The sequence below is a fragment of the Ochotona curzoniae genome, unplaced genomic scaffold, assembly GCF_017591425.1.
Source record: "Ochotona curzoniae isolate NIBS_2020 unplaced genomic scaffold, NIBS_Ocur_1.0 scaffold_4812, whole genome shotgun sequence".
NCBI lineage: Eukaryota > Metazoa > Chordata > Mammalia > Lagomorpha > Ochotonidae > Ochotona > Ochotona curzoniae.
In genome coordinates this window covers 3,540,237-3,557,576 of record NW_024467124.1, presented here as the reverse complement: position 1 = coordinate 3,557,576, position 17,340 = coordinate 3,540,237, and the positions used below count along the sequence as shown (strand labels likewise).

The 17,340-nt window shown below is 42.1% G+C and overlaps 1 protein-coding gene across 1 annotated transcript in view; it reads right to left on the bottom strand.

Annotated features, from left to right (window-relative positions):
- EPB41L3 (erythrocyte membrane protein band 4.1 like 3) overlaps positions 1-17,340 on the bottom strand; it is a 141,586-nt gene that overhangs the window by 84,866 nt on the left and 39,380 nt on the right. The window contains exons 2-3 of the mRNA XM_040970602.1: positions 8,624-8,817; positions 1,964-2,161 (exon numbers count right to left, since the gene is read on the bottom strand). Of these exons, the coding sequence (XP_040826536.1) occupies positions 1,964-2,161; positions 8,624-8,806 (381 nt within the window). The 5' untranslated portion in view covers positions 8,807-8,817. The remainder of the gene's footprint in view (positions 1-1,963; positions 2,162-8,623; positions 8,818-17,340) is intronic.

Sequence of the window (17,340 nt, the reverse complement as noted above, 5' to 3'; positions counted from 1 at the left end):
GCTTAGAACTCCATAAATAAGTTACTCTCAACAATTTGTCAAGTTCATTTAAAACATATTTAATTTTTACAGTATTATTCCTGATTATAAAAAAATAACATACCAACACTGTTACTCTACTCGAAAGGTTCATAATGACTTTCCAGGTAACTCTCATTTGTACACAAAGTTAATTACAAAACAAAAATCTGGACTGAAAACTACATTGATTATCTGTGTAATCAACTTGAACCACAGATATCAATCAACTTTACCAAAATATGAAGGACCTTGCCCCTTATGGGAAACTCTGTAAATTTTCTTCTAGAAGCTTCGTTGGAAAACACTAGAAGTGTGAGAATTGCTAGGTAACTCAATTTATTCTATTATATAAATGCAATCAATAGATTGTCCTCAAAGCAGAGGGGAAAAGCTTCTCTTCACTTAGATCAATTCTTTTGAGAAATCAAAATCTATACTGGAAAAATACAATCTCTCCAAAAGTTATAGAGGCCTTTAAGCTTCAGGGTTAAAACTCAAAAGCATATTATCAGAGCTCACCATTTGCAGTATTAGCCTCTTCATCAATAGTTGGATAATCTGACCCAAGAAGTCAGCCAAGCCAAAGCCAGCAAAAATAAAGAAATGGATTTCACCATGGTAAACCTCACAGGGTCCCTGGGAACCCCCACAGAAGCCCACCGGTATCTGGGACGTCACAGGTTAACTCAAAACCTCCGCAAGTGATCATACATGATATCGTGCACGACACACTGAATAACTTTGAAATATAAGAAATAATTTTTAATGTTTAAAAATGTTTTATGTTTAAAATGTTTAATGTTTAATGTTTAAAAATGTTTAATGTTTAATTTGTAATGTTCCAGCAATCACTAACTATTTAGTAACGCACCACTCCTCTCCACTCTAAATGACCTTACTGATGTGAAACGATTGACATTTTCTGTTTCAAGAAAGGTAATGAAGTGACAGGTGCACGATGCATGATACAGGAGCCATGACACAGGTGTTGTAAGACGGAGGAAGCGGAGAATAGAGACGGTGGAAAATCAAGCGCACTGGGTGCTGGTTGTCCACGAGGAGGAGGAATACAAACGTGCATCACACACAGATGTGTCCTATTTGGAATCTGCTGGAAGGCTGAGGTGGGAAAAACTGGCCTAGCAGACGTGTGATTGATGCGGGAGGAGCTGCACGTGGGAAGAGTAAAACCTGAAACCTTGCTAAAATTTCAAGTGGCTCTCGGTGTAAACTCACACTGGATCTTCCAGCTCAGTTCCTGCCCTGTCTCTTGGGCTCTCCAAGACCTTCCAAGGGCTCCAAACCCACTCATCTGCACAGCTCGGGTGTTCTTATCGGCTAACTTGGTCTTGTACAACATTTCTGATCAAAGGCATTCAACTGTCCCTCTTCAGAGAGGGGTTTCCGTTTCCTTCACTAAGAAGGAACAGAAAGTAATGTACTCATTGACAGGGAAGCTGTGACACCCATTACCATGTGAACTGGGTTGTGTCTTACTCATTCCCTGAGCAAGGAAAGGACAGAACACTGCAAATGATCTTACAATCATTAGGTTTTGGCTGTTTTATAAGTTTGTACCAAGTAATGAGGGACTGGGTCACAAACTAAAGCAGAAAAGGTACAGTTCATTTAAACAATAGCTCAGAGCCAGGATATTAAACAAAAGTTGAGTTTTAAAGTCTTCCATTCTTTTTCCTGCCATGGAAGATGTTAGGAGACTTTACTTCTTTTTAAGATCACATCTTATTTTTGATTTTATCATTTGGGGACATACTACAGATTCATCAGCAATCTGACCTTCTGTGGAGAGACTGAAACTAATTTAGCACCTAGAGGCTGGATCTTAGTAGTAGTCTGCAGTTCTGGAACGATAAAGAGGCATTCTCCGTATGTCGCATACCAACACTCCCCAGCGCTCAACATCTGTAAAACACTGCCTTACCTCCACTTCACAGGTGTATTCCGACCCATCCAGAAGTACCACTTTACACTGCATGCTTTTAGGCTTCTTGACGATCTTTAATGGAGACCGAGAGAGTTTACTGCTAGATGATCTCTGGGAAAGCTTATCGTCTTCAAACTGCTGATATTCGAGCTGTTTTGCGGCTGCGGCAGCAAACTCCTGCTCCTTGTCAGTGACCTGTGAGATGAAAATAATGAGGAGGTTTCACTGCAACAGAGGAAATAAATATTGCATTGCTCAGGCAATAGCACCACACTTAGGCAACAGGCAGCTTTGGATCTCCTAGGGCGGGAGGGAAATCTGACTTATGATATCAGCAGTGGATAAATAGTCAAGTATTTACAATGCTAAGTGCTGTCAGGAACTTTTGCCATTTAAATTTACTGATCGGGACATATTTTAGCTTCACTTCAGTAGCACTAAGTCAGCTAAAGTCATCAAGATACAATGCCAATAAAGAAAAAAAAATGACTTTTGACTTTTTTTAAAAGAAATTAATTTGTCTTTATTTGAAAGGCAGATTTATAGAGAGGAGACATAAAGATCTTTCATCTGGGTCCGGCGCTACAGCCTAGTGGCAAGTTCTTGCCTTGCATGTTCCAGGATCCCATATGGGTTCGGGGTCATACTCTGGCAGCCACTCTTCCCTTCCAGCTCCCTGCTTGTGGTCTGGGAAAGCAGTCGAGGAGGGCCTAAAGCGTTGGGACTCTGCACCCATATGGGAAACCCAGAAGAAGCTCCTGGCTTCAAGTTGGCTCAGCTCTGGCTATGGTAGCCACTTGCAGAGTAAATCAGCAGAAGATCTTACTTGCTGTCTCTTCTCTCTGTAAATTTGAATTTCCAATAAAAATAAAGTTAAAATATTTTGCCATATGCTGATTCACTCCTCACATGGCTGCAATGGTTTAAGCTGCATTAATCAGAACTTGGGTGCAGAGACCCAAGGCTTTGGGCCATTCTCTGCTGCTTTCCCAGGCCACACGCAGGGAGCTGGATCAGAAGTGGAGCAGCCAGGACACAAGCCAGAACCCGTATGGGATACTGGTGCTTGCAGGTGGAGGATTAACCTATGAAGGCACTGTGCGAGCCCATGACTCTTGACTTTTAAAAAAATGGACTGGGGGCCCGGCGCGGTGGTGCAAGTAGTTAAAGGTCCTCGCCTTGCACGCCCCGGGATCCCATATGGGCGCCGGTTCTAATCCCGGCAGCCCCGCTTCCCTTCCAGCTCCCTGCCTGTGGCCCGGGAAAGCAGTTGAGGACGGCCCAAAGGCTTTGGGAACCTGCACCCGCGTGGGAGACCCGGAAGAGGCTCCTGGCTTTGGACCGGCATAGCATCGACCCGTTGCGGCTCACTTGGGGAGTGAATCATCGGACGGAAGATCTTCCTTTCTGTCTCTCCTCTCTGTATATCCGCCTTTCCAATGAAAAAATAATAAAAATAAATCTTTTAAAAAAAATGGACTGGATTATACAGGCATCTAAATTACTGTATCCGGGTATTTTCTTATATCATGCTCAAAATAAAAAGTTTATTTTATTAGATCTTTCTATATCCAGCAGTTGCAACCACCTCATCCATATATGTACATGGTATTTATAAACTATGAGGCCAGTGCAGCTTGAAGCATTTATCTCTGCAGTAATTCTACAAACTGTTAAAATATTTGCTTTAGCTTTAAATCGATTAAATGAAGTCAGCAACACTGAAATTCATCAGAGTAATCCCCCAAGTCTGCTTCTGCTCATTGTAATGAGCCACTAGAAGAGATCGGATCTGTCCAAGAGCTTTAATCTGCTTTGAAAACACAGCAGATGCGTCCAGACTAGATTCAGAATTGCAGAGGGCATCTTAAGCGACAACCGTTCTCCGGGAGCCAATGCCTTGGGAAAGCTCATGCTGAGCCATCACATGCCTCTTTTCCCCTAATGACCATCAGAGACCGAAGTGTAAATTCACTCCATGGCCAGACCAGCATTGTAACCAGTATGTACACAGCACACACTCTCCAAAGAAAAGTTCTGTACTGAAACTATGTGAAAACCTTTCAAAAATCCTCTCTCAGCAGCATGGTGTCAGCTTCACACTAGAGCTACATAAACTAAAGGACAGTATTGATAGCTTATCGTTGCAATTTTTCTTCTTAAGATTTATTTATCCATTCACAAGACAGAGAGAGCCCATGCATTGGTTCAATCACAAAATGCCAGCAATGGTTGGGGCAGAGCTGAAATTGGGAGCTGGGAAAAGCCGTGCAGCGTTCCCAAATGCTTGCCAGGAACGCAACTGCTTCAGCCATCATCCTTGCCTGTCAGGGTCTGCATGAGCACAGAACTGGAGTCCAGAGCCAGAGAAACCCAGGCAGCCGATGTGGGATGCAGGCATCTCAACCACCACTAGGTTGAACATCTGCTCTCAATGCTTCTCTTTCTCTCTTTTGTTTTATCAACGTCTATCACTTTGTAGCATACTAGCATAATCCCAAAGTTTTTTAGGCATGATTGTTTTGCATTTTCGGTACGCATTTCTGCTTTTCCAGCGTTTTCTATCTCATACCTTCCTCATCCAGAAGATCCCTAACCAAGTACTTTCCTCTACACCTGAGCAGAAAATCAAGACAATGTCTTCAGACGTTCTTTTTCAAAGATCCATCTGTTGAGCTTATAAAGAAAAAGATAAAATTGAACACCCAATTTCAAAGGTCGGAGTAGTCCAGAGGATGAGCTTTAGCTAGCTCAAGTAAACAAATTTAACAAAACCTGCCCTGGCAACTTAGTCTAACCTTTTAGACCATCGATCTTCCCATGCTGAAGCATTAAACTAGGTGCAAGAGGGTACAAATTTGGATTAGTAGGGAAAAAGCCACATCTCATTTTGGAATAGCCAAGTTTGACATTCAGCTCTGCTTGTAACTCCAGCTTCCTGCCAATTCAGATACCCAGGGACGGTGTGATGACTTCAGCAGTCACGTGGGAGAACTTCTCCCCATGTAGGAGAACTGGCTGCCTGGCCACTGTAAGCACCTGACGAGTAAACTATGGAAGAGAAGCTTTCTGTAGCTCTCAAAGACAAAGATGCAAAAAATAATAAAATAAATAAAACAGAAAATCACAAACTTCAACCTATCATTAATCTTAACTTTGAGATAGTTTAAGAACTATGGCACTATGGCAGCCTTGGAATTACAAAGGAACTATCATGACTTATTTGTTAGGTGCTATATAATTTATACAAGACCTTTGTGGGCACAGACCGATAGCCCAGCAGCTAAAGTCCTTGGCCTTGAACATGCCGGGATCCCATATGGGCACAGTTTCTAATCCTGAAAGCCCCATTTCCCATCCAGCTCTCTGTGGCCTGGGAAAGCAGTCAAGGACAGCCCAAAGCCTTGGGAACCTGTACCCACGTGGGAGACCCAGAAGAAGCTCCTGGCTCCCGGCTTCACATCGACTCAGCTCTAGCCATTGGTGGCCACTTGTGGAGTGAATCATCAGATGGAAGATCATCCACTCTGTCTCTCCTCCTGTCTATACATATCTGCCTTTCCAATAAAAACAAATAATTCTTTCTTTTTTTCAAAAAAGACCTTTGTAAAGTTGATTATTTTTTAAAGATTTGTTGTACTTGAAAGATTTACTGCATTTGAAAATTTTACTGTATACTTACTGTAGTTACAGAAACAGAAGGAGAGACAGAACTCATCCATTGGCTGGTGTCACTCTCCAAGTGGCTGCCAACAGCCAGGGCTGGACTAGGCTGACACCAAGAGTCAGAAGCTTCTTCCAGGTCTCTCACATGGATATACAAGTCCAAGGATTTGGGCCATCTTCTGCTACTTTCTCAGGTGCATTGGCAGGGAGGGAGCTAAACCAGAAGTGGAATATCTGGACATCGAGCAAATACCCATATGGGATAATGGTGGCATTGCAAGTGACAGTTTAATGTATTATACCACAATGTTGGCCCCTGCGTATTTAATTTATATTGTCACCTCAGCAGCAATAAGGTCAACTGAAGCTATATTATTATTTAAATTTTATCTGGAATTAACTTTTAATACACAATAGAGAAAATCAAATTTCATTTTCCTCTATTAAAATAAAAATATCTACGTGAGAATAAACTCTCTAGGTTACTTAGCTTAAGATTACTTAACGTCAACATTCTAGAGACATCTTAAACCACTGTCACTCAAAAGACAAGTTTTGGGAAAAATTCAAAGATGAAACCACTACTGGAGTTCTCACAACACATTTTACAGCAATCGTAACAGCTGTGAAAGAGCAGACCAAGTACCACAAACGAGAAGTCAGTTGCAGTACATGGGCCATTGACACATCTGTACCAACCATTTTGGCAAGTCCTCTTTTTCGTTTCATCCTCACAGTACCTCTGTGTTACGGGGATTATTACCCTGGCTGGCAGATGCTAAATTATTACCCTGCACCTAGGAAATGTTCTGCAGGGCATACAATAACCTGCAATTCAAATTCAGCCAAACTTATTGACACTTTTTCCCTCAATATATCCCCAAATGTATTTCATTCTAACTCCAATAAAACAGACGTCATGGTGTACACCAAAAATGTTTTGGGAGAAATGATCTTTCCTGAATTCTCCCCTTCGTTGTCATGGCCCAAAAGCTGGATGAATTCTTGGAGCCTGAAAAGTAACACCTGGGATAAACAGGACCAACTCGGGCATCTGTGCTAAGCTGCACAGCATCGCTCCCTCCCAAGGCTTGGTACCACTGGTTTTGCTTCGTATCAAATGTGTGATCACATGAGGTACAACCCTGTTCCACATTAACAACACATCAGTGCACAGATCTCTTACGTATCCTGTGAGATTATAACGGTGTTGAGAATCCTCTTCTGCCTGATAACATTGCTGGTGTCTTTGTGGTGATACTGGTGTGAGCAAAGCTGGTATGCTGCCAGGTGTATCAATGTATGGCACAATTAGTGACATCCAGTATATAACATTTGATAATGAAAATGACACCTGCTTGGGCTATGTGATCACTACAATCTATGTCTTGTCATTACTTTAGGGTGGATTCCTTCTGCTTATGAAAATGTTTACTGTATAAATAGTCTGTCCTAATACTTAAGTCACCGCTCACCTATCTTGTGTTTACTGCATCATTGTATAATTACTGAATCATTTGTGTTTGATGTTAGAATCATATCCATCATACAGCCTGCATGTGTACAGCAGGCTACAGCATCATTTGCACGACGATGAAATTGTTCAATGATGCATTTCCCAGAATGTAATTCGTCGGTGAGTGGTGCATGGTTGTATACTTATTCATGTTTAGGCATAGAGATTCATGTCTTGCATAATTAAGTCTCATTTTCATGTTATTTCGTTCAGAGAGAAGAGGGGAAAAAAACGAAGAAAAGAAAGAATAGTAATTTACTATTTTTGCAGATTTACAGATCAAAAAATACAGGAAAGTGTTTGCTACCATCATCATTCCACATGTAGACAGGAAAAGGACAAAGAAAATCATGGCGGCCACCACAGCTTCTTGGCTTCTGCATGCCACGCTGGGATGCTACGCCCTGCTTTCAGCACAAAACCTCTTAGTCAGAGGTGGCTCTAGCGCTATACAGCAAATTCTGTTTTTATTCACCAGGTTTAAAGCACTTACACCTGTCATGAGAAAAGAAATAATCTAGTTGTAAGCACACAGCTTAATGTTAAGCTAATGTGCTTTGATTTCAAAGATTTTTGCTCATATGCTGATTTCAAGTTGTTCTCATGAACATCTTCAAGCATAATTATCTGGGCAAACATACTGCTAACCGGTAGAAGCACAATCATTTGTGGGAGTCCCACATTTCTATGTACAAGTGGATACTCCAACACAGGTTGATGCCAAGTGTGAAGTTTTAAAACAAAACAAACTTAAACACGGACCCCATGCAAGGTCCAGGTAAAAACCACTTTGCTTTTTGTATGAAAACTTTTAAAAGGGATACAGGACTGATGGCAACTCAAACGTAAATGGGAGAAGAGAGGTGGGGACATACATGCAAGAATGCTTGAAAAAGCAGAAAATGGGATTCTAAGTATTGGGGTGCAACAAGCTTTCAAATCTGTGCACAGTTTTTTTATCAAATTCAAACTTCTGTAGATCCCACATACATATGGAATTAAAAAAAAACTTGCAACAACATAAACTTGCATCTAAACTCCATTTTCTAAAGACTCTTCCAAATGGCACTGTATAGTGAAGGGAAAAGGCCCATGCTAACATCATTAAAACAGAAGGAAAAACAAACAAACAAACAAACAAAAAGCCTTAATCTTTAGGCTCAAATGGAAAACAACACACTCAGTTATAGCCAGCAGTTAGCTGTGCACCTGGCCTCTGCGTCCAGAGCTGAGCAACAAACTTCAGTGTGAGTTTAAGTGTTTTAACTAAATAGGTGTGAGGCAAGCAAGGTCGCACAGCATCATCTACCATCAGTCTTAAAATTGCATACACTTCACCTGCCTGGGACCACAAAGGAAGCGGACTATCCCACAAAGCCATCTCTGATGTTTAATATTTGATGTTTAATATTAATAAACCAGTGAACAAACGCTCAGTCCGTGAGGCTGGGAGGGGTGAGGGATAGTGGGCTTACCTCCTTCCGCACTGGGGTGCTGTGCGCTGCAGCCTCTTCAAACTGCTCCAATGCCTGCTGCTCTTCACTGGGTAGCTCTGGTCCGGGCTGCGCACCGGCGCGCCCCTGCGGACCCACCGCCTCCTGACGCTCGGCCTCTTGGTCAGCCTTGGATTCCGAGTCTGATCCTGATTCGGTCGTCATGGTTGATTGTTCTGCAAATAGAAAAGCAGGGAAGCTATGGTCATGGGGTGTGATCCCCTTTCTGGGCCATAAGGCTAGGCTGCTGAAGGTGCAGGGTTAAAGGGAAGTCATAGGGAAGGGGTATAGTGAGGCTACCCACCAAGCAGGTGCTCACTCCACAGTGAGCAGGTGAGCACCTTGGGTGCTGCAGACATGGGGTAGGTCAGGTGCTGCAGGTCAGGGCACGCTCAACCAGTAGATAAACCTGGGCTGTGATAACTGCACAGGTTTTATTCTCTAGATGTTTACCATATGAACACAAAATGACATTAAACAAACGGCCTTACAATTTCATAACTTACCTTTATTTTCAGAACAGTGACTGGTGAAAACAGAGGGGAGTACAGTCTAATAACAGAAGCACAAATTTCTTCTCATTTCTCTCCCCCTTCCCCATTTCTACACAGCGTCTCCTCTCAACTCCCGAATCTACACCATCCCTCCTTCCCCAGTGGAGTCTAGCCAATACTGTTCATGTCCTGTTGAGTTAGCAGCCTTGGCTAGGACATGAAACTGGCCCCATGCTGGACAGGCAGAGGCCATGGCTGGGAGGGATACTGGACACATGCTCTTTTCCCTCCCATGTTTATTCTCTTATTCTTTCTAGTCTTTCCAATTTTAGTATATGTGCTGCCGAAGTGAGCACTCTTTCCAGTCTTGAGAACTGAAAGTTAGTTCATCTTATATCTCATAAGGAACTCATAGCATCCCCTTTGCAGATATACCTTTGCAACAGATCATATAAAATAGATCTTCTGACAGTTTGCTACTCAAGACACTTAAGTATTTTGTGCTTCAGTTACCATGTGTGAAGATGTGAGGAGACAGACTACAAACATATCTAAAGAACTTCTTTTCTGTCTTGTTTCACCCCCTCCTTACATATGCATATATGTTTGTTGGAAAAGAGGATTGGGTAATTGATTTATTTATTCATTTGTCTGAAGACACAGTGACACCGACAGAGAGAATATCTTCTATTTGCTGGCTGGCTGGCTGACTATTTGAAACGAAGAGTGACCCAGAGGCAGAATCTTCATCTGTTGGTTCACTCCTCAGATGACCACAATAATCAGAGCGGACCCACACAGAAGCTAGGTCTTGCAGGTGGGTGGCAGGGGCCCAGGGATTTGACTCTCATCATCTGCAGGCTTCCCAGGTGAACCAGCAGGGAGTTGAGTTGAAAGTTGAGCAGTCAGGACTCAAATCAATATTCCAGTGTGAATACTGGCATTGTAAGCGTCAGCCTAACCCATAATACTGGCCCAGTCTCTATATTTTAAGGCAGATTTCTTGTTGCTGTTTTTGTTTTACACATCAAAAGAACTGCTCTGCCAAGTAGATAGCATGTCACTTTCAAGAAATTTCTCGGTTATGTAGAGTAAGTATCTCAAAAACCAGTAGCTCAGACTGTCATATAGTCTCTCCCTCTCATTATAATTTCATGGTTGAAAATATCATAAGCAACGGGCCAGGGCAAATGCTTTAAGCTAATGTTATACTCATTGGCATATTACAGCCTAATGCAAAATAAAAGTAATGACTCCACAGCAAAGCTCCCATTTCATTCCTATCTTTATAATACACATTGAGATATGTTTAATATTTCAAAGAAGGAAACAGAACAAATATCAATCTACACTGTATCTGTGCTTTCCACTTAGGGCTTCTTTTTGCCATCACAGCTATTCCTTCTGTTGAATAAAAGACTTATCAACTTGGCATGGGCTCAGCTGCCCAAAGCATATGCAAATACCAAGTCCAAATGTACAGAGAGTGATCCAAATAAAGCTCACACATTCTCTTTTCCCACCTTTTTACATTTCAGATGTTAAGCAAGTATTTGGAGTAAATATTATATTTCCTTTGATATGATCATGCTTGCAAGTGGTATGAGCATACAGGAAAAAAAAAAAAAAAACATTAGAGGAGAAAGAGGGGCAGAATGAGATCACGAGCCCAGCATGGGACTGGAGCTTTTGGAAAAGGGAAGAGAGTAAGCTTTTTTTTTTTTTTTAAGACTTTCCTTTTTTTCAATTGAGAGGTAGAGAGAGATTTTTCTACCCACTGGTTTACTTCAATGTCCTGGTTGGGCCATGCTAAAGCCAGGATCCAGGAGTTTCATCCAGGTCTCCAATGTTTGTACAGGGGCCCAAGCACTTGAGTCTTCTTCTACTGCATTCCCAGGCATATTAGCAGAGAGCTGGATTGGAAGTGGAGCAGCCCGAACTTGAACAAGTGCCCGTATGGGAGGCTGGTGCTACAAGGTACAGTTTAACCCACTTAGCCACAGCACTGGCCCCAGGAGGGTAAGTTTTAAGAGTCAATTCAATTCACTAAACACTGGAATATAAATGTAAGCCTGGAACTGTTCATGAATTAGCAATAAATGCACTGTAAATACCCTTCCCCAGCGCAAGATGCTCTTGGTCTATAGAAGAGACCTCATCAAATCCATTTCTTCCATTGTCCTTTAGTAATGTCCCTCTTAGTTTTATTGATTTTTATCTGCCTGAAAGGCTTCCAACCCTACATATTCCACCGGGTGTTCCCAAGGCCAATGTACCAGACTTGCCTGTTCTCGATTTCTTACAGAAGCCCCAACCATGCCATGAGACTTCTGTCTCCTGGGACCACCACACGGTCTGGCTTTACTCTGATTTCCCAAGTACTTCTTGTACTGGACAGGCTACTAACAACCCTATCCAACCTCCAAACACGTCACCTCCTGCAAAACCCAATTCTGGGCCTTCATATTCATTTTCTCTCTCTTTCTCTCTCTCTGTCTCTCTCTTTTCTCCCCAGCACATGATATTTTTTCCATACTCTAAATACCTGTTCTAACTCAATGATTCCCACCTCCAAGCCTGCCATTCTGACCTCTGTCACAAGTTTCAGAGCTAGTCTCCAGCTGCCCACCGGACATTCCCCCAATCCTCTCCTTCATATTCCTCATCCTCACCGAGGATTTCCTTTACCTCCACAGCCACATGATACACGACAGGAATATATCCTGTCTGGTTGCTTCCCCTCTCTGGGCCACCATCATTTCTTGTCCAAACTTCTCCTAGGCTCTCAAAGTTATGTTCCCTGGCCCCATCTCCATACACATAAATGTATGAAAACCCCTGATGACCTTTAAGTAAAACCTAAATTCTGAATAACCTGGGTTTTTCAGGCTGTGCCTGGTATTCACTGACACCATACTGTCTGTCCCCACACTCTACTACGATCTAGCCACAAGAGTCAACCTTAGAGTTTTTAAACCATACTAATGTTTTCTCCCTCAATGGTTGAACATTCTTTTCTCGATTTATAAGTGGCCAACCATTCCTTCCCCAGGCGTTGGCTGAGAGGTTTTCCTGCTTACACAGTGATTCCAGCCATATTTATTGCTCCTTCCCTATATCACATTTCATAATTATTTTCCACTCCCCTGACCATATAGTCAAGGGTTTGAACCCTGTTGGTTTCTATGCCAACATGCCTAATGACAATGTAGTATCTGATACCCAACACATGGTATTTAACAGCTGACGGAGAACTAAATGACAAAATCAACCCCATTTATTATTATCACATGACATATGCCTTTTTTAAATACTAATTTTATTTTGCCTAAGCTGAAGACGGTTCAGATTTGTCTAAACTCCAGATAATAAAGTCTGTGGCAAGGACTTCCATCAGCACGCTAGGCTGATGGCAGCATGAGTTCTACATTTTCTAAAGAAGTACGAATTGTACTTCAATATACCTCTCTTGGGGAAATAGAAACTGATTACCCAGGAGACGCGGCAAAGAGCTGCAAACGACACATCCTGCTGGTGTAAATGAATCCTATTGACAAGTCTCAATTCAACTCATAATGAAAAGGTGGCTACTGTCAAGTATTTTAAGCTTTGTTCTTGTCCAGCTCTACTTTTTTTCTTGCAAAGAAGGAAGAAAAGGTCAATTCACTTTCATCTCTTTTCACTTTTTGAACTAGCATCTCCCAAATCTCCAACTCCTTGCTAAATGACTGCTAAAGCTCCAGATTCAAATTTACCTACCTCTTTCAATACAAAAATTCACTGGAATTTTATTTAAAAAGACACAGATCTAAGACTTAGTGAAGGGCTTAAGACACATTTCTATCATCATGTGTCAGATAGGATTTCTATGAAGGGCAAAACATTTCATACAAGAAAAATCCTTTACTTCCCAGTGCAAAAAGATATCCAACCCAGGGCCCGGCGCGGTAGCCTAGCACCTAAAGTCCTAGCCTTGCATAAACTGGGATCCCATATGGGGACCGGTTCTAATCCTGGCAGCCCCGCTTCCCATACAGATCTCTGCTTGTGGCCAGGGAAAGCAGTTGAGGGCAGCCAAAAGTCTTGGGACTCTGCGCCCACATGAGAGAACAGAAAGAAGCTCCTGGTTCCTGGCTTCGGATTGGTACAGCTTTGGCCATTGCAGTCACTTGGGGAGTGAATCAGTGGTTGGAAGATCTTCTTCTCTGTCTCTCCTCCCCTCTGTATATCTGTACTTCCAATAAAAATTAAAAAAAAAAAGTTTCAAAAAAATACCCAACTAAATGGATAGACTTCTTAGCCAATTTTTTTTTCTTGGTTGTTCTATATTTTCTGGCTAGTCTTTCTTTTCGTCTCTTCATAGCCAATTTCTCTTATTCTATTCCTAAACACTGTGGCTTTAGGATTCAATCTCATTCTTTAACCTTGCTGTCTCTTTCTCTCTCTTTGGGGGAGATGGGGTGTGTGCATCACTTTTTTCCAAAACAAAATGACTTGGAGTGGGCACTTGATCTAGCAGCTAAGACACTGGGATGCCTACATCCTTCGTTGCAGTGCTTGGGTTCAGGTTCAAACTATTCCCAGTTGCAGTTTCCTGCTAAAGTGCACTCAGTCAACAGGTGAAGGCATAAGTCAAAACACTGACAACAAGGTCTCCAGACATTGCTTATAAGCAACGGTGAGAAAAACAGCAACAGTTTTTCAAATCAGTTTTTGGCTAGATTAAATTCAAATTTTATGTCAAAAGACTGACTCCTATGAAATTGACTGACTTTAAGATTATGCAAGAAACAGAAAGTTGAAATTTTGTGGGAATCATTCAAAAATTACTTTCACAATGATCATTATAAACCTGCCAAGGATTATACCAAGATCCATGCACAAGGAAGCAAAAATTTAACAATAACATTTCACATTCATTGTAACTAAATACAGCAGAAAACCAAACCAAACCCAAACACTCAAGGTGATGGTCACGTGCTTCAAGGACTGTGTATCCTATTATGTCCTGCTGAGAAGCAAACTAATCCCAGAGCCAAGGGTGACACCTCAGCCCAGAACACAGGGGTCGCCAGCAAGTTTGGGAGGCAGGAAGGATGCCAGGCAGGAAGGATGCTGTGGGAAAGAATGCTTGTTTCCTGGGGAGATGATCACCACCCTTCAGCCCCTAGTTAAACAGCGAGGTTTATGCTTCAGCCGCGATAGAAGTCACAGACGAAAGGAGTCGAGGATGATTAAGAACAGGGACAGGCACTGGGATGGAGGGCCCCACTCAGGCACAAGGCCACTGCCTGCATCTGGTCCCAGCGGCCACCTGCTCTAGGACCTCAATCAAATCGCACCTACTTTTCTGTTCTCAAACTCAAATATTCTAAGATTCCTGAGTTCCAGCGACAACACTGGATTAACAACATAAAATCTAAGGAAATTCAGACCTCTAACAAGTAAAGACAGATCCCAACTGACACTGTGATTAGGTATTTGGCACAAAACTGGGTCAGACAGTCACCAACACTCTAGCAAGAAATCAGCCTTTGCACCATTGCACAGCTCCACTGACGGCTGCTTGAACCCTGATTCTACCAATCTTAGTTAGTTCCCTGAAATACTTCTTTACCGACAACATCTTAATAGCTTGAAAATATCAGTTTACATAGCAGTTTAGAAAATTGTCATTTATTTTCAACAAGCTTGCAACTTTTCAAGATAAAAATATTTAGATCTTCCCTCTGTGAGCAGAAAACTTAACAAATGCTACTTGGGTACTGCCAAGAGGACCATGGAAACATTCATCTTACCAATATATACAACGTCGATATTTCCAAATCAATCTAGTTCCAAATGCCAGCATGTAAAATCTCCTGTTATTTCAACTAATAAGAATAACTCTTATTCCCACAAATCTCCTAAACTTATTCCCATAAAAGAAGCAGCAGACTCCTGCCCAAAAAGAAGGAGCACTTCAGCCAGTGGAAGATCTCAACTTTCAATGACAACGTGGGCAGGAGTGGCCAGGCTCCTGACTGGGTAAAACTATCTAGACAATCAGTCAACAGCATAAATGGGATAAGAACTCCCTTAACATTCTTTTCCAGGATCACTGTACTTGGAGCACTCTGTTCAAAACAAGTAAGTTTCCCAAACTTGAGTTCCTGAACTTTTGGAGGTTCACGAGGAAAGGCCTCTGGATCTAAGAGTTCACATTTATTTCTAAGGAAAACGTCCATGTAGCAAGGCATGGCTGCATACACACTGTGGCTTCTCTGCATTTGGCTGGAGATCTATCAGTCAAATTTAGAAACACAGGTTACATCATTGCTTCATTAATAATGACTCATCATTTACTAGACAGGTGTTTTGAGGCCTAGAAATAAATCAGATCCATCATATTAAAAAAGTACAAGGTCTATGCACCACTGGAGATTGCATTCTACTTGAAGGAAAGAGATGATATTCCTAAGCAATCCGACGGAAATGGACGGTGGCTGGGAACAATTCTTCAAGGATTAGACAGTAAGCAACATGAAAGATCAAGAAGTTGCTACATGGAGATGCAAGATTTAGAACAACGACTCTAAGGAAGACCAGTGCCAAGCTGTGAGAACAAAATGAACTTGATATGGTGGAAGAATGAATGGGGGGGCCATAGTGTTGGAGCACGGGAGGTGTGGGAAAGAAAAATACAAAATACACAGCAGAACCTGGGGAATCTTTGTAGGATTTTATTTTAAAGTAAATAATGAAATGTTGTCATTGAGGGTAAGGATCAAAGGACACTAAAAGGTTACTTAAGCTTCAGGTGGGGGGCCAAGTGCAGTAGGGCAACTGGTTGGCCAGGCAATGGCAACAGTCCACGCACCAGACAGGAAATGATAGGACAAGGTGTCTATCCCATGCGCCTCGGATGCTCTGCTCTGAGCTGGAAAGCAAACTCTCTTACAAACCTTAGACTTCTTACAAACACAGAATCCCTAGAAAGGAAAAGATTGCAAATGATGTGCTCTCCAAGTGGGCCTGAAACAGAGAGCCCTAAAAGCTGTTTTATGTGGTCACTCATAATCCCACACTGTCAGCATGCTGCCTAATCCATTCAGATACCTGGAAGATGACACTCTGCTTCACAGAGTCTGTTTCCTACCACTGACTTATCTTACATGCATACAAAAGTACACGACATAGCTTCTTCGTTTGCACAAGTCTTTCTAATCTAGCACGAACCCTCAGCAATCTGTCATTTTTTTCCCTAGAAGAACAAAGAGGTGGTTATTGTTGCTTCTAAGGAAATATGAAGGACACTGGTTTTTTCTAGATTCTCAACACTGTATAACTTTCCATTGAGGTGGCTTTAAAACTTCACCCCTTTGCCAAGTCTGAATTTCATTCAGTGAGAATTTTGAAACTCCTTGCAGACGGTCTCAACTAGACAAGAAGTTAGCACCAAATCTTTACAATTACAAAAGTCCAACTCCACTGTTTACAATGTTTCAGTATTTCTTTCTTTTACCAAGGAAAAGAAGAGAAAAGAGGGGTTGCAGTGTGCGGATGTCTTCTATATTCTTGGCCAATTCTACCCAGGCAAGAACTTAAAAGAAAGAAGGTTTTTGGCACCTTAATTCAGAAGCATATTTTTCCATTACCCAACATCTGACTCTGCATCTGTGAGAAACGAGGTGTGAACCATAGAGAATGAATAAATTAAAACCACGTAAAATTCCTGGTACAATCATCTACGTCGAAACCATGGCTCTCACTGCTGAAAGGCATCTCTCCCCCACAGGAGCGCTGATTTCAAAACAAAAGGGAAGAGCTATGGAACTGAAAATTCCAGCTTTTGCACCTTAGCGAGGACCAACCTATTGTGTGATATCTGGGGATGTCTGGCTGAGAATCATGATCCGGCTTTCTTTTGATAGCTGTCGATACCCTAGGATTAAGGGCAGAGAAAACAATAAAAATGGCTGTCTCGATTGGCCGAAGCACAAAAATTCCGAGCTTCTAAGGCCCTGTCTGCCTAGGGGAATTTCGCATAAGAACAGACCCTGGACAAATATGAATGAAAGAACAGTCTGTGTTTGAGCATCTCATGAATACAACGGGAAGGCAGGTCTCAGTTCAGATGAACTGCAGGACAAGGAGCTGGCTTGGTTGTTCCCTTAACCACACGCATCTCAAGGCTTTTATCCCAGTGGTCAGCTCCTAACAGCG